This window comes from Gigantopelta aegis, chromosome 10 (genome assembly GCF_016097555.1).
Source record: "Gigantopelta aegis isolate Gae_Host chromosome 10, Gae_host_genome, whole genome shotgun sequence".
In the NCBI taxonomy this organism is placed as follows: domain Eukaryota; kingdom Metazoa; phylum Mollusca; class Gastropoda; order Neomphalida; family Peltospiridae; genus Gigantopelta; species Gigantopelta aegis.
Genome location: NC_054708.1, coordinates 1,836,147 through 1,864,081, shown reverse-complemented (window position 1 = coordinate 1,864,081; position 27,935 = coordinate 1,836,147). Strand labels below are relative to the sequence as shown.

The 27,935-nt window shown below is 36.0% G+C and overlaps 1 protein-coding gene across 5 annotated transcripts; it reads left to right on the top strand.

Moving 5' to 3' along the window:
* On the top strand, positions 1–27,935 carry LOC121382986. 5 transcript variants are annotated; one of them, XM_041512701.1, is made up of 9 exons: positions 1–105; positions 6,691–6,920; positions 7,253–7,363; positions 8,568–8,692; positions 12,683–12,830; positions 19,923–20,008; positions 20,892–20,975; positions 21,820–22,035; positions 23,396–27,935. In XM_041512701.1, the coding sequence occupies exons 2-9, from the start codon at positions 6,728–6,730 to the stop codon at positions 23,441–23,443; spliced, it is 1,011 nt and encodes a 336-aa protein (XP_041368635.1). In that variant the 5' UTR covers positions 1–105; positions 6,691–6,727; the 3' UTR covers positions 23,444–27,935. The 5 variants fall into 5 exon arrangements, with proteins under 5 accessions (XP_041368635.1, XP_041368634.1, XP_041368639.1 ...); XM_041512700.1 differs by having other exon boundaries at positions 15–127; XM_041512703.1 differs by having other exon boundaries at positions 62–135.

Sequence of the window (27,935 nt, the reverse complement as noted above, 5' to 3'; positions counted from 1 at the left end):
GTAATTGACTGCTATGAATTGTCTGCTAGATTCAGCACGGTTACCTCTTCAACCAAAAAACTTTGTCATTGATAATATGCGTCTTCACTTTAATGTCACTCTCCGGTAACATGTTTTAGTTAAGCAGGTGTGAAAGTAAAGAAAATGACGATTATTATTTACTTAGTGTTACTGATTTGTTCACTACTTCAAAAAGAAAATTTGTTATGTTTCCATTTCCTTGATCGTTGACGTTCAACTTCACGTTGGGTGTATTAAGTTTCAGTTTCGATTTGACTTTGCGAATTTTATCACTCATGGTGTTTTAAAATATATAAATGAGGTGTATCTTTTAAGGTTCGCTGCAATATTCTGTTGGACCGACTAACATGGTAACAATAGTGGCGAATAACACTGCGACAGGTGACCAATATTGCCGTAACTTAAATATGTACCGGGTAGCCTAAATGATATCAGCGAAATGTATGCTTTAAAATACTATACGTTACAGTTCCTTGTTTGAAATATCCATCCCATATGTGAATTCAAATGTCTCTTTGCCAGGCATAGTGGAAGCAAGTAGACATTGGGATGGGGCCTGGCAGATCGAGGGTGCAAAGCAAAGTTTCTAGGGGAGTTCAGGGATATCCTCCCCCATAAAATTCTGAAAACTAGATGTCCTGAAATGCAATTTTCTGCGTTCTACAAATAAAATTCATCTCTGCCTTAAGATTTACTACCTATAATATTTTTGATTCAGAATTATGGGGGGTACAGAACTGTTTCTGGCGACTACTGGTGGGTGCTATAGTGGCAGTCTTCCTACAGGGTGGAGTTAGAACCATACATGAATATCATGGTCGGCTAGACTGATTTTTATACCTAATGTTAGATAAATGTGGTATGATAGAAGGTGATGGTATCAGTCCGATAGATCGTAAGTGATCGGCCTCCAGAACATTGGACTGACCTCCTCTCTTGCTCTACACGGGCGAGACGTAGCCCAGTGGTGAAGTGTTTGTCGTACAGTTGGTTTAGGATCAATACTTGTTGGTGAGCCCGTGAGGCTTAAACAAACAATTCTGCCAGTGCTCCACAACTGGTGTAACAAAAGCCATTTATTATTCTATATAGTATGAGGGTTGCTAATAATATATTATAACATTCATCAAATCCCTTAAAGGAGAGGACAATTAAGGCATTTGGCCTGGTATGCATATTCAACGATATATAATGCACATTATTGCTTATTCTAATTCAACACATTTGTAAGAATGAATCTGATTGGGTCTCTACTAAAAATTTCAGGTGGTAAAATCACTGATATACCGGTCGCAAATTTTCTGGCAGAAATACGTCATCGTTAAGCAAAGAACAGGGTTGTTTTTTAATGACGTCATAAAGACAATTTCTGTAGCGTTCATATATGTACAGAAGTCGTTAAATACTGAGAAGTTTTTATGTCAGAAATGAACATATTATTCTTTATTAGTCGTTATCTAATCACGAGAACTGATTAAATATGTCAAATTACACATCTATGTTCGAGTCGCTAACTGTCCGACCACCCATCATCTGTTAATGGGCTGCCTAATGACGTCACCAGCTAATGGGCTGCCTAATGACATCATTCTTACTAAAAAATTGACAATTTCTTATTTAAAATCAACCAGCAAATAGTTTAATTAGAATAGGAATAACCCTACTGTGTTTTTAGATTTGCGGACATATATCGGTGGTTTTACAGTAGCAAATTTACCGTTTTATTGGCTCTGCTAACGTATTGCCAATAAAACTAAATTTGCGACAGTAAAACCACCGATATACGTCCGCAAATCGGAAAACACAGTAGGGTTATCCCCTAAATATCAACACGTATACTCGTATAGTTAATTAATAAAACGGTTAAATGTGACGGCTATTATATATAATGGGCACAGCCATTTTGTACCATCTCAGTGAGTACACCCTCTGGCAAGCTGGTGGTTATGTAATACTTAACGCGTAACGTCAGGAATGAGCCTTAGAACTAGAGAAACACAATCTACCTGGTTTTTGCGGGATGATAAATAGTCATACATTGCAATGTTCTGTAATAATACACATCCCAGTAAGCCAGCAATAAGTATATCCAGCACTATATATATTATTTTTCAATACAAAATAAAATACCATTGTCAAAGTGGCTACACAACAAGTTGAAACAATTAACAATGTTTTGCCCATGCATTAACCTACGTACTGAAATGATACACAGAGTGGTTTTTTTAGTTAATTGGTCTATGTTGTTAGTTGCTCCTACCTGTGATTCCTGATTGGCAGATGTGTATTTGATTGGTAACCAGACGGGCCAATTAATTGATGCTGTCTAGACACAAAAATACATACCGGTATCGTGGAATATTACCTGTCGCCCCTAAAATTGTAATGGACATGGTTTATTACTGTAAATAGTTCTGTAAAACTATTGATTAAGTAGACTTTTCCATCTAAAACCATAGAACTGACCAATTATGTAGTCCCAAAGAAAAGAAAATTATCACTTGGGTATCGTGAGTTGTCGTTTTTGCTCCAATGTAGCATATCAATATTAGTGTACATTTTTCCTTTGGATTATTAAACAGAGAAAAATACTATAACCCCATTTTGTTGATGCAACTTGAAATATATTTAGTTAAATAGTTTATTATATTATTGCGTCATTTATGCTATTTTACAAGTCAGGTTGATCAAAGAGAAGCGCCTTGTCGAAAATTACTGCTTTTGTTTACACTGTACATACAGGAGATGGTTAGGAGCTGATGTCACTTCACCCCAAGCTATCCCACCGGACGTCACAAAAACGAAACAAAATGGCTGCCCCCAGTTAGCAGGAATAATCATGTTTTTTTATTAACTCTAAAATTACACGTTTTTCATTTGCTAAAGTGTCAGTATGTGTTGGTGGTCCGGGTATGCACCTTTCCAACACATAAGGCTCTTGTTGGAGTTGACTCTACCTTTAAATTGTATGTGACCCCCCATGTTCCTGCAGATAGATTAAATGTGAGGAGCCACACTTTTTATTCATGTACTGCCTGGGTGTGTTGATACACTTCTTATATCAGTTTTATTGATGTACTGCCTGGGTGTGTTGATACACTTCTTATATCAGTTTTATTGATGTACTGCCTGGGTGTGTTGATACACTTCTTATATAATTTTTTTTTTTTTTTTTAAACCCACGTTAACATTATCGGCAACAGGAATTGATACATTAATTGGAACCTATTGAAAAATAGTACTTTCCCTAAACTATATTAAGTTCCCTTTGAATCCACATCTTATTAGAGTAGTCCAGTGGTACAGCGCTTGCTTGATGCACGGTCGGTTTGAGATCGATCCCCATCAGTGGGCCCATTGGGCTATTTCTTGTTCCAGCCAGTGCACCGTGACTGGTATATCAAAGGCCATGGTATGTACTACCCTGTCTGTGGGATGGTGCATATAAAAGATCCCTTGCAGTTAATCGAAAAGTGGTGACAGCGGATTTCTTCTCTCAATATCTGTGCGGTTCTTAACCATATGTCTGACACCATATAACTGTAAATAAAATGTATTGAGTGCATCGTTAAATAAAACATTTCCTTTCCTCTCTCAATATCTGTGTGATCCTTAACCATAATATGTCTGATGCAATATAACCGTAAATAAAATGTGTTGAGTGTGTCGTTAAATAAAACATTTCTTTCTTTCTTTCTTATTAGAGATTGAGTGGTCATTTTCTTAAACTAGGTTATCTCCCCTTTGACTGGGCTTTAGATCTCACTAGTGTAATGTTACTATTAGTAACAGCTGCTGAAGAGTTGTGGACATCAAGTGAATGCATTTCATGTTATTTAAGTCAAATAAAGCTCAACATTTCAGTAGTTTTGAGGTGACATTTTTATGGTTTCATGTTTTTACTTAATTTGGGCCTGATTATTTTGGGCACCACAGTTATCGCCTTCACTTTGGTGCAGTCTAAAGGTCTGTTACAACACACATCTTGTTAAAACACACATCTTGTTACAACACACATCTTGTTACAACACACATCTTGTTACAAAATAGTACTTTGGGCACGACAGTTATCGCCTTCACTTTGGTGCAGTCTAAAGGTCTGTTAAAACACACATCTTGTTAAAACACACATCTTGTTACAACACACATCTTGTTAAAACACACATCTTGTTACAACACACATCTTGTTACAACACACATCTTGTTACAACACACATCTTGTTAAAACACACATCTTGTTACAAAATAGTACTTTGCCTCGAATAGGTTATCTCAACCTTTGAATCACATTTTACAAATGACTGGAATCAGCAGCCCAAATTTAGTCAAGTACAGATTCAACACCTGCTTTTCTCTTAATAGCAGACAAAAATGATCCATATATTTCATGTTTTAAATAATAAACTTCAACTTGCAGCAAACATTTTCTTTATTTTGTTGTATGCCTTTCTACAAAATGGCTTGACGATGCTGTATCGTAGTATTATACATATTGTGATAAGGAAGCCCGTATCGCGATATAACACTACTGGGCTCGAACTTAACGATTGCCGTCGGTGACATATATATTGCCATCGGTTGGGGGCGTCACCGATGGCAATTTTGTGCCACCGGATAAAAATTACTGCCGTTGGTAAAGCTCCTCACCGACGGCAAAATGTACAAACATATATGAACATTGCCTGCCAGTATTTAACACGGGCATTTGGGTCCTGGTTGGAGTTAATGGGCGTTTAGTTAGTACCACACGATTGAACTATATTTAGTCATGCGTGTACCCTGTGTTGTTGTATTATATACGTTCTTACTGTATTTTGCCTCCTCGCTTTCGTGTTATGCTGCCCCTTTTCACGTTTGGCAGCCCCATTTGTTTTTTCTGCAGGTCTCTTTATTTTTCGGCATCCTGTTATAATTTACAGCACTCAGCTCCGCTATTTAAAAATGCACACTTTTTTCACACTGAAAAACATCGATCAGTCTGCACACTGGACATCAAAGGAAACAAGCTGTGTTGTGTATGAAAGCGCAAGTGACGAAAAACTGCGGTAGCTTATGGCAGTTACCATAACGTAATTTAATACTATTTTTTAATAGTCTCTGTTATGCCCCATACCAGTATTATGTTGGATACACACAATAACAGTTCTATTTTATTTTAGCAATGAAAACATTTTATTTTTATCGTTTCAGCAATCCCTGCTTGAAAAAACTACTTATTTGGTGCCAAATTTGTCACATGATTATAGAATGGTCATTCTGTCTTTTGTGTCCACTAACTCGTGTCTGATATTTTAACATCACTTGTAGATTTAATTGTTCGTAACGTATGATTTTTACTTACAGCCAATAATTTTGTTTATTCAGCAATTTCTTATAAAATATTAGAAACGTTTAATTGTTGTTGTTTTTGTTTGTTTGTTTTTTGGGGGGCGGGTATCACCACTTATAAAAACGGAAGTATTAGTGTTCATTATTAAAATCATTTATCTTGGGTGCCATATAATATATACGACGCCTTTTCAAACATGAAACTACTTTTTATAAGCAGGCAATATCAATGCGATCGATTCACTTGATGAAGATGGAAATAAAAATAACAGAAAAATGTTATCCCACAGTAGGAGATCGCTTAAAAAATTCTTTATTATTTTTCAAATATCTTAAAATCTTTATTAAAATAATAATATTAAAACTTTGATCAATTTAGCAAAACGAATACCCGTGAATGTCAGACCGACGCTCAGTTTTAACTGAACTACGTTTTAACTGAACTACGTTTTAACAGTACACAAAAAATAAGGCAGCTTCTGCATCGTACCAAATTTTCAGTACCAGATACTGAGGGACAAAATAAGGGATAGGTTTTTCTACAAAGTCGACTAACATACAACGTTATACAGTAACCAAACGTGCCTTTTTTTTTCTTCTTCTTTGTTTTTTGCTTTTCAGTGGGTGTTTTTTGGTGTGTTTTGGGGTTGTTGTTTTTTGGGGTGTTTTTTTTTTTTTAAATTGTGTGGTGGGGTGGGACACGCGTCCATCCTCCTTTAATTTTTACTCAGCGAGAACCCTGTATACAACTTAATGTCATCCATAGAAATATTTTCATGTTATATTCATCGAAAACTTGGGTAACTTGTCTCAGACACACCAGGTTCCGTTTCTTGTTAGCTTATGCTAGTAGTCCATGGTTCCATTTATAAATTCTTGACATAAACTGAAGAAACTGGACTACATGTACATAGAGAAAAATAACCTTTCAGTCAAGTTTAATTGCTGCAAACGTTAGTCATTTGTTTTTTTAATTGCCGTGGATAATAAATTCTTACGTTCGAGCTCTGCACTAGACATATAGTAGAGATGTGTGCCTAGGACGATTTACTACAATGTTCTTTATATGTAATAAAACTATGATGTAGCCCAGTGGTAAAACACTCGCCTAATGTACAGTCAGTTTAGAATCGATCCCCGCCAGTTGGCCCATTGGGCTATTTTTTGCTACCAGTGGTATGTGATATCCTGTCTGTGAGATTGTACATATAAAAGATCCCTCACTATTAATGGAAAAATGTCAAAAATTACCAAATGTTTGACATCCAATAGCCGATGATAAATAAATCAATGTGCTCTAGTGGTGTTGTTAAAGAAAGCCAACTTTAACCGATATTGCAGGTGATGGTGTGACTGGGCTTGTTACTCCTGTGTGTAAATGGCCATGGCTAAGAATCATCCATCCGGAGCACGACCGAAACAGCCCATCCAGCGACCGCTGACTGCGTATCGTATGTCGGAGGATGAGAGGCTGGCAAGGAAACTATACGAAGAAGAAGAGTCACTGGCCTTGGACGAACTGATGGCGCAGCAGCTACAGGAACAGATTAACGTCAGTGACCACGAAAAAGGTTTGATCCATCCATCCATTTATCCATTCATCAATCCATTTATCAATCCATTTATCCATCCATCCATCCATTTATCCATTCATTTATTCATTCATCCATCCATTTATCTATCCATTCATTTATTCATTCATCCATCCATCCATTCATCCATCCATCCATTTATCCATTCATCCATCCATTTATACATCCATTCATTCATCCATCCATCAATCCATTAATTTACTTCATTTATTCATTCATCCATCCATCTATTTATCCATTCATCTATCCATTTATTCATCCATCCATTCATTTATTCATTCATCCATTCATTTGTTCATTCATTCATTCAGACGAGAGGCTGGCTAAGAGACTCTATGAAGAGGAAGAGTCGTTAACGTTAGACGAACTGCTGGCACAGCAGCTACAGGAACAGCTTGACGTCAATGATGACCACAAAAAAGGTTTGATAGCCAAGTTTCCTTTGTGCTGGGGTGTTGTAAACATTCATCCATCCATCCATCCATCCATCCATTCATCCATATATCCATTTATCAGTCCATTCCATTCATTCATTTATCCATCCATTCATCCTTTCATTCATCCATTCATTAATTGATTCTCATTCCAGTCAGTGCTTCACAACTTGTGTAACAAAGACCACACTATGTACTATCCTGTCTGTGGGATGCAGAATATAAAAGAGTCCTTGCTTCTAATCAGAAAGAGTATCCCAGTGTGTGGTGGCAGTGGGTTTCCTCTCTCATTACCGGTATATGTGTGGTCTGTCACCATAACTGTAATTAAAATGTGTTGAGAGTGTCATTAAATGAAACCTTCCTTCCTTTCTTTCTTCCTTCCTGCTAATTCATTCATCATTTCCATGTTTCTGACAATGTTTACTTCTTTTTGTTGTGGTAAAAATCATCTGTATATTGGGATTTATCTTTGGAGACGTTTTAGACTGTATATATACAGTGAAACCTGTCTAAACTGGATCAACCTGTCTAAACCTGTCTAAACTGGATCTTGCCGGGGACCTAATATTTATCCAATTTAGACAGGATTCAGTGTTTAGAGGGTTGCGACCCACTGGCTGTGATAAAAGAACATTGTGAGCCGGCTGATCATCATTGTTAATACATTGAGCTGATGTTGAGGAACATCTCAATGGTATCACATTGTTTTGACATCACAGTCTGTATCATGCACCATATTAAACGGGATCAAACATTTCACCATCAGTACACCGTTTCTGCACATTTTCTCTTTTTAGTATTGCTTAGTTTCCGCTATTCAACTTTAAAAATTGTGGCATTTTCTATGAATATGTTGAAAGTATTCATAATTTAGTTTAGCACTAACAGCAGCTGATGGACTTCAACAAGAGTTTCCTTGGTACCACTAAGGTATGGTGATAGTGTGTGTAATATTCACAGCTGATGAACTTCAACAAGAGTTTCCTTGGTACCACTAAGGTATGGTGATAGTGTGTGTAATATTCACAGCTGATGAACTTCAACAAGAGTTTCCTTGGTACCACTAAGGTATGGTGATAGTGTGTGTAATATTCACAGCTAATGAACTTCAACAAGAGTTTCCTTGGTACCACTAAGGTATGGTGATAGTGTGTGTAATATTCACATGTCAGTTGTTTGTTTTGACCAGCTAATGAACTTCAAGAGGAGTTTTCTCGGTATCAGGGCATGACGATGGTGGATGGAATGTTGGCCAGACAACTCCAGCTGCAGGAGGAAAAAACCAAACAGAAGAAACGTCCGCCCAGACGACCGGTAAACACTTAGAGAATAAACCAATGAGCTATGAGGAATTACGATAATTCACTAGGGACAGATAATTAGTTACTCCTTGTAGCGAGTTGGTTATTCCTGTTATTACGATAATTCACTAGGGACAGATAATTAGTTACTCCTTGTAGCGAGTTGGTTATTCTTGTTATTACGATAATTCACTAGGGACAGATAATTTGTTACTCCTTGTAACGAGTTGGTTATTCCTGTTATTACGATAATTCACTAGGGACAGATAATTAGTTACTCCTTGTAGCGAGTTGGTTATTCCTGTTATTACGATAATTCACTAGGGACAGATAATTTGTTACTCCTTGTAGCGAGTTGGTTATTCTTGTTATTACGATAATTCACTAGGGACAGATAATTTGTTACTCCTTGTAACGAGTTGGTTATTCCTGTTATTACGATAATTCACTAGGGACAGATAATTAGTTACTCCTTGTAGCGAGTTGGTTATTCCTGTTATTACGATAATTCACTAGGGACAGATAATTTGTTACTCCTTGTAGCGAGTTGGTTATTCCTGTTATTACGATAATTCACTAGGGACAGATAATTAGTTACTCCTTGTAGCGAGTTGGTTATTCCTGTTATTACGATAATTCACTAGGGACAGATAATTTGTTACTCCTTGTAGCGAGTTGGTTATTCCTGTTATTACGATAATTCACTAGGGACAGATAATTTGTTACTCCTTGTAGCGAGTTGGTTATTCCTGTTATTACGATAATTCACTAGGGACAGATAATTTGTTACTCCTTGTAGCGAGTTGGTTATTCCTGTTATTACGATAATTCACTAGGGACAGATAATTTGTTACTCCTTGTAGCGAGTTGGTTATTCCTGTTATTACGATAATTCACTAGGGACAGATAATTTGTTACTCCTTGTAGCGAGTTGGTTATTCCTTTTAGTACCCACTGACACTTTTAACTAGTTTTCAGTATAAACAGTCCTCTGCTGAGGACTAGGATAAACTCAGTGTTGTCACTTTTAACTAGTTTTCAGTGTAAACATTCCTCTGCTGAGGACTTGGAAAAACTCAGTGTTGTCACTTTTAATTACTGTAAACCGTGAAAAAAATGTGTGCGTATAAATATCACGTTGTTCGCGTCCAACCTTATGTCGCGAAATTAATACGCACTCACTATTTTCCAGTTTGAAGTGTGCTTAAAGTGATGTCTCGATTTTCTAGTAAACCATAAAGGAAAACACAAACAAAATACAGTCATAATTCAATTTATTGAAAGTTGTTGTGGAATATTCATTTTACAAAAGGTAACACAAATAAGTTAATAACTGGTAACTAACACTGATCAGAAACAAAAATATTCAGAAATAATTACTAGTAGTTGTTCCATTTCGCCAACTCGTAAACATAAATCTTGAGCGTGTGAATACTAATGTTTGTTTACTTACGAATGTTTTGAATTGCTAACAGATACATGTACTAGTAATTAAATTAGTCCAGCCTTTCTCCACCCTGTGGTAAACAATTCACGTTTCCGCTTTATTTCATCAAACACAGAAACGATCCAGTTTGCGTGAATAGGTTTCATGGTGCTCAGTTTAAGACAAATGTTCACATCGTCTGGTGTCTTCTCACATTTCAACGCGGTTTCAACTTTTTGGGAATAATAGTCGGTGAACTTGGTTTTTAACAAGTCTTTGAATTCCTTATTTCCTGACAAGTCCAATGGTTGGAGTTCACCGGTACAACCAGCTGGCACAAACACAACTTGGCAAGCACACTTTCGCATCTATGGGCCTTAAATACATCCATAATTATAACAGCAGCCTGCCGCAACGGTAGATCACGGTTTTCCTTAACAGATTCAATATACGGGACAAGCACTGTATCTATGTATCGCAGCATAGTACAACAACTGTAATGGTAACATTGTTCTGTCTGAAGCACACCCCATCAGTGCTGTTATCTGGCATTTATCATCATAGCCGATAATTTCTACCTGTTTGCTTCCTTGCAGATCCATTGTCCAATTTGAAACAGGGACGATACTCAGGCCAGTTTGGTCAAAATTTATTACAAATTGTTGGGGTACCGATTTCTCATTTACTGCCGTTTTCACCCTTTTCAAAAACTTGTTTTTTACTTCCTCGATATTATCCGACAGTTTTCGTGCGGCTTTCGTTCCCTTCTGTTTAACCAATCCAATTCGTTCCATGAATGATTCGGCCCATGTTCTAGTCAGTTTAACACTTCTGCCAAATTCCGCCAGTAGTCCCCTATTAAAATGTTTCAGTATGCCAGTTGCTGTTGGTTTACAATTCCGCCGCACTTTCGTATAGCCAACACATGTTCTGTAACTTTCTCGTCATATTTCCCAAGTAACAGAGGTCGACCGCATTTATCATTGGTCAGTTCCACAATCTCATCGGGGGTTTTCAGTTCCTTCAATTTTTTAAGATACTTTGTTTTCCATGCCCGTACCGTACTTTCATTCAGTTTCTTTTTTAATTTTAACACAGATGTGAAATGCCTAGCTGCTTTCGTATTTCCGTTTTCTGTAGCATATCTTGCGATCTTTGCTCGTTGTTCATTACTAAAAATATCATATTCTGAACGCTTCCGTTTTTGGGTACTAGTATCATCCATCAATTTCACAATTTCACTTTTGGCCGATTCCATTGTGAGTGCTTCATCTGTTGTTCCCGCCTTATTCGGATCCGGTAGCATGTGGCCTTCAATTTTAGGATCACTGTTCGTTTTCTGCAGATAGCGATACATGTTGTAACAACAAACTTCCAAGCACATTTGATAAACATTTTGTATTTATTTCATGTATATCAGTACTCTCGTTTCAGAAATGAAACTCAAAATCATGCAAAAATAACATGTTTATTGAACAAGCTAACATACACTGCGATTAATTTGTTTTGTTTTGAAATATTTTATTGAGAATAAAATTCACAAAAAGCTTCACTCAACAGGCACAGCCTATACACGAGCTCTCCTTGATGGCGACTAATCGTTAATTGTTTTATGTAACTTCAATCGATGGCGACTAATCGTTTATTATTTTATCTACCAAAGGGTGTTAACAGTTAACAACTGAAGCTGTGAGTTGTGATTCTAATACAGGTGAGGTGGGTAGGGCCTAATCCCCTCTATAGACTCTGTACCAGGCACAACTGCTTGATGTAGGATAACAGAATATTGATTTACAGACAGTAACTTTATAACAATTACAGTGAGCTTTCTTTATCCACTTTTGTTTTTTGAGCTGTCAACAGTCGTTTGCGAAATTTACACGTCGCGAACATGTGCTAAGGTATACATTCGTCAAAAAAACACGTCGCAATATTAACACGGTTTACAGTAGTTTTCAGTATAAACATTTCCCTGCTGAGGACTTGGAAAAACTCAGTGTTGTCACTTTTAACTAGTTTTCAGTATAAACAGTCCTCTGCTGAGGACTTGGAAAAACTCAGTGTTGTCACTTTTAACTAGTTTTCAGTATAAACATTCCTCTGCTGAGGACTAGGAAAAACTCAGTGTTGTCACTTTTAACTAGTTTTCAGTATAGACAGTCCTCTGCTGAGGACTAGGAAAAACTCAGTGTTGTCACTTTTAACTAGTTTTCAGTATAAACAGTCCTCTGCTGAGGACTTGGAAAAACTCAGTGTTGTCACTTTTAATTAGTTTTCAGTATAAACAGTCCTCTGCTGAGGACTTGGAAAAACTCAGTGTTGTCACTTTTAACTAGTTTTCAGTATAAACAGTCCTCTGCTGAGGACTAGGAAAAACTCGGTGTTGTCACTTTTAACTAGTTTTCAGTATAAACATTCCTCTGCTGAGGACTAGGAAAAACTCGGTGTTGTCACTTTTAACTAGTTTTCAGTATAAACAGTCCTCTGCTGAGGACTAGGAAAAACTCAGTGTTGTCACTTTTAACTATTTGTTTACTATTTGTGTAGTTTATTTCACTGTCATTTCCTTGACTGCAGGAAAGTGATTTTGAAGATGACCTGGGTATGCTACCTGGGATCGTATCGGCCATGAGTGGACATCAACCGATGGGCGGTAATCCTCCATCTGGCCGACCTCGGAGACAGTTGATCATGATAGGTGGACACAGACGACTGGCTAATGCAGGTCAGTCTTATTAAACAGACCTCAGCTTTACACTTCCACCCCCCCCCCCCCCCCCCCCTCCTAGAATAAACAGATAAATGATGATTTTAGCTGTGTCCAAACTTTTCTAAATCCAACACTCCCCTTTCCATGAAAAATAAGGGCATGAACCCGTCTTCAAGAATAGTAACCCCCCACCCCCATTTCATTATTAAGTTTTTCTGAACATAAACTGTGTCAAGCTAACTATAGAATAAAAACAGTGAAACACCGTTATTATTATTATTGTTTTATTTCAGCTTGAGACTCGGCATCAGAACTGGGGATAGGATGATTGGTTTTGATTTTCAGTACTTGGGTTACAGTTTGATTTATTCACAATACTTCCCATAAGTATGCAAACTATCAAACATACATTTTAATAAACCACTTTAACAGCAACAAACTATTTTTAATGGACACTTGTTAAATAACTAAATAAATCTGTCATAAAAAGAAAAACTAACTTGAACAAAAATGTACCATGACAAGAAAACATAAATCCCATTTTCACCATTTTACCATGCCACTGTAGCAATTGATGTGATTGGTCAAAATGTCTTACTGCATCATCAGGATTTCCAGTGGAGTGCAAGATATGGAAATACTGATGTATCATGTTTAAAAACTCCATGTACGAGTAAACCGTGGAAAAACAGTGCCGGAAACTATGTGCCTAAAAGAGTGAATATCGTGAACCATGCTGAACTGCACCTCTAAACAAAGCTATTTGTTGTTATAGTAGAACCTTCACAAGTGGGAGATTAGCAAATATAAAGATGATGGCATTAACCACACATACTTCTGCTTCTTCTTCTTCATTCAAATTTGTGAAAATTGTCTCATACAGATATTCTGATCCGAGTGATGAATTGGGCAGCTGTTTGCAGGTCGTCCCTGGATCCCCAGAGCTTCTGATGTAGGTCTGTTCCATGCGGCCAGAAATGGCTTCTCTCCGAGTTGTGTAGTGAACATTGTTGTAGGATATGTTCTGGTGTTTGCAGGCCTGTGCCACACTGACAGTCACTTGTGTGACATATATTAAGCTTGTGGAGATGGAAGTTTAGGCGGCAGTGGCCTGTGCAAAGCAAGAAGATTGTAGTCTGGCCTCGTCTTTCAAGTGTCTCCCATGGGTCGTGGTTTTTGTCACTCCATGTTGTGTTTTCCATCTTTCCTTCTGCTTTCGCGTGATCATAGTCTGTTTCCTGAATCATCTTTCTTCCACATTTTGCTAGTGAATCTGCTTTTTTGTTTCCAGCTATATTGCAGTGTGCTGGGATCTACTGCAAGATGTTGTTGTGGTTGTTGATGGCTGTGACAGTAGGGTGTAGATTGTTTGTGATGTTGTTGTGGTTGTTGATAGCTGTGACAGTAGGGTGTAGATTGTTCGTCATGTTGTTGTGGTTGTCGATAGCTGTGACTGTAGGGTGTGGATTGTTTGTGATGTTGTTGTGGTTGTCGATAGCTGTGACAGTAGGGTGTGGATTGTTCGTGATGTTGTTGTGGTTGTTGATAGCTGTGACAGTAGGGTGTGGATTGTTCGTCATGTTGTTGTGGTTGTTGATAGCTGTGACAGTAGGGTGTAGATTGTTTGTGATGTTGTGTCTTCTGGAGACGGGAGCGTTTGGATTACTGATCTGCAGTTGGTGAATATCACTTCATGTGATGGTGGGAAGAGTTCTTGGCTCAGGATCTCTATTGTTTCATGGACGGCTTTTGCCTCAGCTTTAATGTTTGAAGAGAGTGATCCAGTTGGTATAGATCTGGAGATTGTTTTTCCATTTGGGAATTTTATTTAGATTCCCCCTCCATTTTTGATGGATTCTTCTCCTGATCCATCAGTGTATATATGTGTCCAGGTTGTTTTGTTGAAGTTTTTTTCTCTGTGTTCGAGAGTCCGGTGATTCAGCATATCTGATGTGATATCTTCTACCACATGTGCAAATGTCATAGAGTTATGCAGTTGGACTTCCACGCTAAAGTGCAGACAATAGGACTCCATCATGTGTTGTCACGTGGGATAGAAAAGTTGAAATTTCCACCACCGAGGATGTACTTTTTCTATCCCACATGACCCTATATGATGGAGTCTTTTTCACCAATCCATTCAATAAATAAACCATTATTTTTACACAAAGAGACAACTATGGCTAAGAAAGTAACTTCTTTAGTTTATCATTTTATCACAAATAAACTACAATATCATATTTGCTGTATCTATTTTTTATGTTAAATATAATTTAACACTATAAATTAACAAAATAGCTGTGATATTGAAGATTTTAATAACACAAATACCGATCTAAGACTGTTGTTTGATGACGTCCGATCACCAACTCACATTAATATTACCAACAACATCATACTCCCCATGTTAAATACAATGAGATCACCTACTCACATTAATATTACCAACAACATCATACTCCCCATGTTAAATACAATGAGATCACCAACTGACATTAATATTACCAACAACATCATACTCCCCATGTTAAATACAATGAGATCACCAACTGACATTAATATTACCAACAACATCATACTCCCCCATATTAAATACAATGAGATCACCAACTCACATTAATATTACCAACAACATAATACTCCCCATGTTAAATACAATGAGATCACCAACTGACATTAATATTACCAACAACATCATACTCCCTCATATTAAATACAATGAGATCACCAACTCACATTAATATTGCCAACAGCATAATACTCCCCATGTTAAATACAATGAGATCACCAACTCACATTAATATTACCAACAACATCATACTCCCTCATATTAAATACAATGAGATCACCAACTCACATTAATATTGCCAACAGCATAATACTCCCCATGTTAAATACAATGAGATCACCAACTCACATTAATATTACCAACAACATCATACTCCCCCATATTAAATACAATGAGATCACCAACTCACATTAATATTACCAACAACATCATACTCCCCATGTTAAATACAATGAGATCACCAACTGACATTAATATTACCAACAGCATAATACTCCCCATGTTAAATACAATGAGATCACCAACTCACATTAATATTACCAACAGCATAATACTCCCCATGTTAAATACAATGAGATTACCAACTGACATTAATATTACCAACAACATCATACTCCCCCATATTAAATACAATGAGATCACCAACTCACATTAATATTACCAACAGCATAATACTCCCAATGTTAAATACAATGAGATCACCAACTCACATTAATATTACCAACAACATCATACTCCCCATGTTAAATACAATGAGATCACCAACTGACATTAATATTACCAACAGCATAATACTCCCCATGTTAAATACAATGAGATCACCAACTCACATTAATATTACCAACAGCATAATACTCCCCATGTTAAATACAATGAGATCAGAAACTCACATTAATATTACCAACAGCATAATACTCCCAATGTTAAATACAATGAGATCACCAACTCACATTAATACTACCAACAACATCATACTCCCCATGTTAAATACAATGAGATCACCAACTCACATTAATATTACCAACAGCATAATACTCCCAATGTTAAATACAATGAGATCACCAACTCACATTAATATTACCAACAGCATAATACTCCCCATGTTAAATACAATGATATCACCAACTGACATTAATATTACCAACAACATCATACTCCCCCATATTAAATACAATGTGATCACCAAACTCACATTAATATTACCAACAGCATCATACTCCCCATGTTAAATACAATGAGATCACCAACTGACATTAATATTACCAACAGCATCATACTCCCCCATATTAAATACAATGAGATCACCAACTCACATTAATATTACCAACAGCATAATACTCCCCATGTTAAATACAATGACATCACCAACTCACATTAATATTACCAACAACATCATACTCCCCCATATTAAATACAATGAGATCACCAACTCACATTAATATTACCAACAGCATAATACTCCCCATGTTAAATACAATGAGATCACCAACTCACATTAATATTACCAACAACATCATACTCCCCTATATTAAATACAATGAGATCACCAACCCACATTAATATTACCAACAGCATCATACTCCCCATATTAAATACAATGAGATCACCAACTCACATTAATATTACCAACAGCATAATACTCCCCATGTTAAATACAATGAGATCACCAACTGACATTAATATTACCAACAACATCATACTCCCCCATATTAAATACAGTGAGATCACCAACTCACATTAATATTACCAACAGCATAATACTCCCCCATATTAAATACAATGAGATCACCATCTCACATTAATATTACCAACAGCATAATACTCCCCATATTAAATACAATGAGATCACCAACTGACATTAATATTACCAACAACATAATACTCCCCCATATTAAATACAATGAGATCACCATCTCACATTAATATTACCAACAGCATAATACTCCCCATATTAAATACAATGAGATCACCAACTCACATTAATATTACCAACAACATCATACTCCCCATGTTAAATACAATGAGATCACCAACTCACATTAATATTACCAACAGCATAATACTCCCAATGTTAAATACAATGAGATCACCAACTCACATTAATATTACCAACAACATCATACTCCCCATGTTAAATACAATGAGATCACCAACTGACATTAATATTACCAACAGCATAATACTCCCCATGTTAAATACAATGAGATCACCAACTGACATTAATATTACCAACAGCATAATACTCCCCATGTTAAATACAATGAGATTACCAACTGACATTAATATTACCAACAACATCATACTCCCCCATATTAAATACAATGAGATCACCAACTCACATTAATATTACCAACAGCATAATACTCCCAATGTTAAATACAATGAGATCACCAACTCACATTAATATTACCAACAACATCATACTCCCCATGTTAAATACAATGAGATCACCAACTGACATTAATATTACCAACAGCATAATACTCCCCATGTTAAATACAATGAGATCACCAACTGACATTAATATTACCAACAGCATAATACTCCCCATGTTAAATACAATGAGATCACCAACTGACATTAATATTACCAACAGCATAATACTCCCCATGTTAAATACAATGAGATCACCAACTGACATTAATATTACCAACAGCATCATACTCCCCATGTTAAATACAATGAGATCACCAACTGACATTAATATTACCAACAACATCATACTCCCCCATGTTAAATACAATGAGATCACCAACTGACATTAATATTACCAACAGCATAATACTCCCCATGTTAAATACAATGAGATCACCAACTGACATTAATATTACCAACAGCATAATACTCCCCATGTTAAATACAATGAGATCACCAACTGACATTAATATTACCAACAGCATAATACTCCCCATGTTAAATACAATGAGATCACCAACTGACATTAATATTACCAACAGCATCATACTCCCCATGTTAAATACAATGAGATCACCAACTCACATTAATATTACCAACAACATCATACTCCCAATGTTAAATACAAAGAAGTCTAGTGATGGGGAAAAATTGATTTCTTGTCTTTTTAATGTTCTATTAATCCGATGATTTTGATTTTAATACATTTAGGGAATAACCTTACTGTGTTTTCTGATTTGCAGACGTATATTGGTGGTTTTACTGTTGCAAATTTAGTTATTGGCGAAGTCAGTAAAATGGTAATTTGCGACTGTAAAACCACTGATATACTTCTGCAAATTGGAAAACACAGCAGGGTTATGCATATTCTAATTTCAACTGTCTCATTACTTTTTCTGAAATAAACAATAACAGACTTTCCTAAGATATAGTGTTATTACAGTGACGTCACTCAGGAATGTAGACCGATTTACATACCAACAAATGATTCCTATGCTGAACAAATAAGTATGCCGTTTTGTAAGTTTGTAATAATTTATTTCAAATTTCTTCTCAATGTGGTGTACAATGAATTGTATTCTCGAGTAACTATAGCTGATAACAATAATAACAAAAGTAAAATAGAGCAATTGTTTGAAATAATATACGACCTTGACATTAACAAAGCATTGGTTTTTAAACTACGGTGAGCGTGTTAAGATTTACTGGTGTTGGAAATTTGTGCCATAATTATACACGTGGATTGTTGAATTGTGGATTTCAAATTATTTTTGGTAATTGAGTTTTATTTTTTGTACATCTGAATCTATTTATAAAAAACATTTTCATTCCCCGAGGCAAATTGTGCAGGTTGTGAGTTTGTTTTCGCTGGGTTTGGGGGAATCAGTGCTGACGTTTCATCAACATTAATGCCGTGAATAATTGAGGAATATTATCTTTTTTGGCTTTCTGAGGAGTCTGCATTATAACTCCTAACACTCGCTTCACTGCGATGCCCCGAAATGTTCATGATTTATAGTTGTGGCCCTAACACAGTGATTGATAAGGCCAGCATCAAGGGATATAGGTATGGAGTGCTTGGGTTTCGTTTTTCTAAATATAACTTCAATGATTTCACTGGACATTTGTCATCACCCATTTCCTACACGTGAGGTTTGTGTTGAAAATCTTTGTCTTTTAAATCATTTCCTGTATGATTTTTAGTTGCCTCATTGTAGGCCATAACAACAATATCTGATTCATCACTCTAACTTTTCCAGTCAACATGAAAATCATCACAATATTTTTGACTGACATCTGACATTGTTGTTGATAAACAAACCTGTGCGTATCAATACATGTGACGTAGGTAGCACCTGGCAATATGCGACCAGTATAACGGTGGTTTTACCACGTGACAATTTTATTAGAGATCCAATCAGATTGGTTCTTTCAAATATGTTGAATTAGAATATTTAATTAATTTCAGTTCAGTGATATATTTAATGAATTTTAGTTTGATATGTTATTATTTGATTTATTCCACTTTAATGAGTTAGCATCAATTTAATTTCAGATAGATTGGTTATAATTCAATTAATTTTAGTTTGTATTTATAGAGTTACTTTGTTTTTTGTCTGTAGAAAACTTGCCTAATGGTGAGAGTGACCCAGAACAATTACTAATGACAAACAGTCCACAAGATTTCTTGGGCTTCCTCAACATGATGGTGAGTATTTTATGTAAAACAGTTTGTGTCGAGTACAACCAAGTAAATATGAGGTTGAGTTAAACAGATACAATGTAAAACAGTTTGTGTTGAGTACAACCAAGTAAATATGAGGTTGAGTTAAACACATACAATGTAAAACAGTTTGTGTTGAGTACAACCATGTAAATACGAGGTTGAGTTAAACAGATACAATGTTAAACAGTTTGTGTTGAGTACAACCAAGTAAATACGAGGTTGAGTTAAACATATACAATGTTAAACAGTTTGTGTTGAGTACAACCAAGTAAATACGAGGTTGAGTTAAACATATACAATGTAAAACAGTTTGTGTTGGGTACAACCAAGTAAATACGAGGTTGAGTTAAACATATACAATGTAAAACAGTTTGTGTTGAGTACAACCAAGTAAATACGAGGTTGAGTTGAAAATACAATGTAAAACAGTTTGTGTTGAGTACAACCAAGTAAATACGAGGTTGAGTTAAACATATACAATGTAAAACAGTTTGTGTTGAGTACAACCAAGTAAATACGAGGTTGAGTTAAACATATACAATGTAAAACAGTTTGTGTTGGGTACAACCAAGTAAATACGAGGTTGAGTTAAACATATACAATGTAAAACAGTTTGTGTTGAGTACAACCAAGTAAATATGAGGTTGAGTTGAAAATACAATGTAAAACACTTTGTGTTGAGTACAACCAAGTAAATACGAGGTTGAGTTAAACATATACAATGTAAAACAGTTTGTGTTGAGTACAAGTAAGTAAATATGAGTTTGAGTTAAAAAATATGTGCTATTAAGTTTAAGATGTGTTCAGATTTTGTTAAAGATTTATTCATTTTCTTTCTAGTAATTGTTTATTTGTTTTACTGTAGAGAGATCCACGTTTACTCTTTGCTATGATGGCGCCTCAGTTTGAACATCTAAACGAGGAAAATGTTGATCTAAATGATTACGATGTAAGTAGATAGATTCTGGTGTACTAGGTATATTCAACCAGTTGCAGATATGATTATTTATTATAAAGTAGTTAGTAAAATAGTGGGAAATGTCAACAATATGAAGTAATTTAACTCTTCTTTCACTCTCAAAGGTTTTATTCTTACACTACAGTGGCACAAAACTTACTTAGCAGTTTATATTTTCGTTTTTTAATACAAGTTCGTAACCGCTTCAGGGAACATTTTGTTTTCATAATCTTGATTAGCGATATTTCTAGTCAAATGAAAATTGATTGGTAACTACTGTTTAAATTTTTTAATTGTGTAGCGATCTCTGAAAGTTGCGCTGCGAATCGTGATGCGATACTCAACAAAATGTTCCCTGCACTTTCCTTTAAAATGTTTTTTATCTCTGTTCCATTTTTTGTTTTTACACAATTTCCTGCTTTTAGTGCCCAACTCTGAGATGATTTGTTTTAATAGCTTTATAGTGCAGACTTACAGATCACGTTAGTCTTACATAGGGATTTGACCATTTCTCACCGAGTTATAGGCCCACGCTTGTAAAACCTTTAGAGTCTAGGCTCAATCTCTAATGACGTCACTTGCGTACAGTTTGTATGGTGTTGTGATGATGTTAAAGTTTCAGACTCTATTAGACTCTTGAGTCTAGACTCTAAACATTTTTATAAGCATGGTGCATTGCCTTAAATTTAGGAGATAACAAATTTGTTCGGTCTGATAGGGGATATGTATTGCTTTATTTGAAAAGGAACAAATCTTATGATGTCTCATACATTAGTTGCCTGGTTACAGTTACTTTTTGTTTAGGTTTCCTGACAAAGTTAATCTTTATTTTCAGTCCATGTGGGAACTGGCCGAACGTTTAGGTGAAGTTAAACACAAAGGATTGACAAATGAAGGTATTTCTGCTTTGCCCACCCGCCAGTACCAGCTCAACGGACCTCAGAACACAGACTGTCAGATATGTCTTGCGAAGTTTGAAACAGGAGAAGAATTGAGAATATTGCCGTGTACACACGAGTACCACACAGCCTGTATTGACGAGTGGCTCAAGGTAAGATATCATGAGAACCACACAGCCTGTATTGACAAGTGGCTCACGGTAAGATATCACAAGTACCACACAGCCTGTATTGATGAGTGGCTCAAGGTAAGATATGAGAACCACACAGCCTGTATTGATGAGTGGCTCAAGGTAAGATATCACAAGTACCACACAGCCTGTATTGATGAGTGGCTCAAGGTAAGATATCACGGGTACCACACAGCCTGTATTGACGAGTGGCTCAATGTGAGACATTACGAGTACCACACAGCCTGTATTGATGAATGGCTCAAGGTGAGATATCAGGAGTACCACACAGCATGTACTGAAGAGTGGCAAAGGTAAGATATCACGGGTATCACACAGAATGTATTGAAGAGTGGCTCAAGGTGAGATATCACGAGTACCACACAGCATGTATTGAAGAGTGGCAAAGGTAAGATATCATGAGTACCACACAGAATGTATTGACAAATGGCTCACGGTGAGATATCACGAGTACCACATAGCCTGTATTGACGAGTGGCTCAAGGTGAGATATCACGGGTACCACGCAGCCTGTATTGACGAGTGGCTCAAGGTGAGATATCACGAGTACCACACAGCCTGTATTGACGAGTGGCTCACGGTAAAATTAACACCAACCTACATTGGAGTTGAATTTAAAGATAGGCTGTTCCATGGTGATGACTTAGACGTCAAAGTCAAACTGTCCACTGAAATACCAATACTACCAATACCAATTTCTAAGTCTATGTTACTTGATCTAGAGAATGTATTGGTACACAGCTGTTTGCTGTCTAAAATTGGTATGTACAATTTGTTATCTAGAAAGTGAAAAGAAATCTTCTCTGCCAGATAGGCTATTTTATTGATCAGCAGGAAGTGCTTTTATGTGTGCTGCCTCACTGACAGGACCATGATCTTGGATGTCAGTCATGAATCACAGGTTGGAAAGGGAATCATTCAGTGAGTTCACTAAGAAGAATAAACCCTGTGCCCCTAGCACTTTGGATGACGTTTTTTGTTTTTCCACCAAGTTGCTTCTCACTCATTAATAGTCCAAGATGATAACGTAGAAATAAACAGAGAATAACTAGTCAGTGATGTAGGATGTCGGCTTTATCCTGGGAAGGTACGACCTGGAGGTCAAATGAGCAATGTTGTAATGCAGCTATGCATGTGACATCAAAAGTGATAATCTGCTAGTATACGTTTGTGACTTTGCTTTAATCGGTCATCATAGTTGGCCAATAGAAACAGAGGTTGCAGGATAAAAGTGTTTTTCTAGCATGTGTAAACTTTATTCTCTTATTATTCTCAAATGTCTTTGTTCCGTGTTCTTCAGTTGTTTATTTTGTCGTTACAGAGGAATGCAACTTGTCCTGTCTGTCGTAACAACATCTCGACTAGTTAAATCCTGCTAGACCCAAGGCATGGGACAAGTATCTGTGATAACAACTCCAAAACACATCGAGTGAAAGCTCAATAACATCGACTGTGTAACAAATTGAGAGGTTGATAATCCAGACAGTGGAAGGACAAAGTGACATTATGTCCTCTCTCTACAATTGTATTTACTCCAGAGACTGGTTTCTTCTTGCTGACATTATCCAAATGAAATGAAACATAAAGATTTCTTTCCATGTTTAATTTGAATCCCAAAAATGATTATGGTCAACGACAGAAAAGACACTTTATGTCCCATCATTTTGGCTTTGAACACTATAAATACATTGTATAACATCCAGTAGTAATTTTGTGGTATGTTATATTGGACAAACAGGAGGGCGGGGGGTCATCTTAAACTTAATATTTTAATGTTGTAATAAAAACAAATCGTTTCACTTTAAAATCAGGATATGCTGTGAAATTGCAATACTTATACTTAAGTTTACTCATTTTGTATAAAACCAGAAGTGAAACTATTATATTCTTATCAAAGATTTACAGGACAATGTAAAATGTGTGTGTGTGTTTATTTTTATATGAAGATGCTTGAATTAACCCTCCAATATACATGTAAAAATATATTTAAATATATTTTCATAAAATTGACATCTTAACGAATGGTTTATTATATTTCTTGTAAATATTTATTGAAATTCCTGTTGAAAGTAATGAACATTTTACCGCCATGAGTGACATGGTAATTTATATTTCTTGTAAATATTTACTGAAATTCCTGTTGAAAGTAATGAACATTCTGCCGCCTTGAGTGACATGGTAATTTATAGGGGTGCAACGATACGGTCAAAACCGTATTGCGATATATTGCGATATAAGAAACCGTATTGCGATATGTATTGCAATATAGTTGATATTATTTAAATTTAATGTTTATGGGTGGGTTTTTTTAATGAAAGCAGAATGCATAAACTTATTAATGATCTTTATTAGTTTCAGCTGTCAGGCTAAACCCATCATTACAAACATCAAACACGTCGACGTTTCTTTGATGGTCAGTTGCTTAATAATTGTTGCACGTGTTTTTTGTGAATAAAACTTGACATAGCTAGTTTGAGTTAAATAAGTAATACTAAGTATATAAATCGAAATATTTGTAATATTCATTCCATCATAGACCTAAATGATTATATAAACCACGACATTTATTTGTTGCATAATGTTCTTCTTGGTCATTTTTATTTTTTAACAAAATACTAGTCTACTAGAACACCGGTGTGACGGTGTTAAACTGTTTTTAAATTGTTACATTTGGAAATCCTTGCTATCGGGTTTTTCCGTTGCTGCTCGCTTGACACGGAAATGTACGTATTGAATCGCAATATTTCGGCAGATCGACCGAACCAGAGGTTATTGGCCGAGGTGTTTTGAACGATCGGCCGAAGTATTCCGAGTTCATGGAAAAACAGCTGAGTGCGATTCTCACTTATTGGTTTATTTCTTTGAATATGATAGCCGTAGCCGTATTTAATTGTGAATGAACAATGAATAATAATGTGTAATTAACAAAACATTTATTTGTAATTATCGTTAACTGGTTATTTCCATTGGACTTCTGACACGTTTTGTTTAGAAGTTAGAACCAGGTATAACCGACTTATCACTTTATATGCCAACAAGTAAGCCGACTACGCTTGACGTGATTGTTACATTTCCTGTCATCACTAATTAATAAAATCATGTGGTTTTTGTTTGTTTGTTTGCCTATTTCAAGTCAAATAAGATACGAGGAAAACAATAGCATATAAGAATCACGATATGCAAAACTGTACCGCAGTTCGTATCGAGCTGATCAATTATCGCGGTATACTGGTTTATCGTTGCAGCACTAGTAATTTATATTCCTCTTTCGTGTACTATCTTGTATAGGTTGGGTCTTTTTTAAAATCCTTAAAAGGGGGAATTAATGGCACCGCTCCCTTTAGTAACACGTCAGGAGTTACAAACCCAATCTCTACAGCAGTTTTTATTGCCAATTGTTCATAGCATTGATCACATAAATTAGTTAACCTTTCCCTACCAGTCTTTTTCTATCCATACTGGTAATTGCTTGCATTTATGTAAAATGTTGTTATAACATTTGGGTTTCCAAACTTCCATCATGAAGGTATGTTTTGTGAAAGGACTGATTATTAATATGGAAATACCTGGTGTTGTCGTCAATTTGATTTACTTTCATTGGTCCTGTTCCGAGTATTTGTTCCAACCAGTGCTCCACAACTGGTGTAACAAAGGCCGTGGTATGTACTATCCTGTCTGTGGGATGGTGCATATATATAGCCCATGAAGTGGCGACAGCAGCTTTCCACTGTGTGTGGTCCTTAACCATATGTCCAACGCTGTATAACCGTAAATAAAATGTGTTGAGTGCATCGTTAAATAAACCATTTACTTCCTTGTTCCGAGTATGTTATGTAGATGGGATGTTTCCAACACTTTAATTAGTAGTAATAACTGGTCTGTATCTCACTAGTATGGGTGGGGTGGGGGTGTGTGGGGGGGGGGGGGATTTGTTGACATACATATACATTGTATGTAACCAGGAAATTGTATTTTAATTAGTAATAACTGGTCTGTATCTCACTAGTATGAGTGGGGTGTGTGGGGGGTGGGGGGTGGAAGCCTTTGTTGACATACATGTACATTGTATGTAACCAGGAAATTGTATTTTAATTAGTAATAACTGGTCTGTATCTCACTGGTATGAGTGGGGTGGGGGGAGGGAGCCTTTGTTGACATACATTTTTATGTAACCAGGAAATTTATTTAAATTAGTAATAACTGGTCAGTATCTCACTGGTATGGATGAGGTGTGTGTGTGGTTGTGGGAGCCTTTGGTGACATACATTGTATGTAATCAGGAAATTGCATTTAAATGAAAAGGATTAGAATTTGAGTTGATCCTATTTTAGGTAATCTAGTTTTTAAAATTGTCCAGGGGTGCATGCTCCCCAAATCCCTTTAGAAATTGCATAAACATTCTACCACGGAATTAAACCAGTCCAGCAAAATGTTTAAATACACCTACAAAGTCCTATTTACCGGTAGTAACTTGAACATAATACATTGCAAAAGGATCTATGTTTTGTTATTAATCAGTCATAATATTTGCAATTGTAATGAATTATTTAATTGAATCATATTGGATCAAGTACTGTAAGTAATTACATGTATTTTATTTGATCCAACAAATTGCAATGGTTTGGAACTGTCCCATCATTCCACCATTCTTACTGCAAACAAAATTTATATATTTGTTGAAATTTAATATATCTGTTGAAAGTCTGTTGTATTTATACATTAAATGTATATTTTATATTTTTATTTACATTTTACAGTTCTGCGGCCATGCATTGTGACTGTGTGTGTTTTTGTTGTAGACTTTGATTGTTAATAAACACCCTGTGTTTTATTGTTTGACCCCTTGCAGTGCATGACGCGAGCTAACAATCTACTTGCTCCGTGAATCCGACCATGTTATCAGTTAACACCGATATAATATTGTCACATTTAGCCTTGTTGCTGGTGCCTGTCTTTACATATTGTAACACATCAGGTTTTCTGTCTGTCTTCATCCATGTCTGGTCATCCGTCTGTTGCTGTATTCATAAATAGTATCTAATTTTAAAGCTGCAATCTCCGATATATTTTTAAATGTATTTTATCTTACGAGTCAGGGTTATTGTTCTTTGATAGGGCGGCTCGTAGCCCAGTAGTAAAGTGCTCATCTCATGTGTGGTCAGTCTAGGATCAATCCCCATCAGTACGGCCATTAGGCTGTTGTTTGTGTTAACCTGTCTGTGAGATGGTGCATATAAAATATTCCTTCCTTCTAATGGAAAAATGTATACATCAAAATTAGTAAATGTTTGACATCCAGTAGCTGGTGATTAATAAATCATTGTGCTCTAGTGGTGTCGTTACACAAAACTAACTAACATTTACATTAGTAAAATGTTTACAAGATGGAAAGCTGGGATTGCAGCTTTAACAGAACAGATATACACACACATATATATATATAAATAATTATATGCAAATTGATATTCATATTTTCTAAAAGGTTTTACCCCCAAACTGTGATGCTGCATTGGTTAATTGAATTTTCTTTGTCTATCCGATCCATCCACATCTACAGATTATCTGTCATCTTGTATATACTTTTGATCGTTAGTTAAGATTATAAATGATGGATGCATAATGACATGGTACTGGCATGCTGTACATTACAGCAATAATTTAATTTTATTGTATTATTTATATTAAATGTATCGTTTACTCCACCCACTGTGCTGATCTCTGTAATAGCATATTATAGTAAAAGGATTTAGAAAACTTTTAATTGTAATTTACATAAAATATTTATTAAAAGCAATTTATTGTAAGATCTCTGTAACAAGCAGTTTCTGCTAAAGCTTGAAATAAAAGATTTTCAACACAAA

Coding starts and splice junctions, on each gene's coding strand:
- LOC121382986 (XM_041512701.1), top strand. CDS start 6,728: ATGGCCATGGCTAAGAATCATCCATCCGGAGCACGACCGAAACAGCCC. Junction 6,921..7,252: donor CGTCAGTGACCACGAAAAAG/GTTTGATCCATC, acceptor TCATTCATTCAG/ACGAGAGGCTGGCTAAGAGA. Junction 12,831..19,922: donor CAGACGACTGGCTAATGCAG/GTCAGTCTTATT, acceptor TTTTGTCTGTAG/AAAACTTGCCTAATGGTGAG.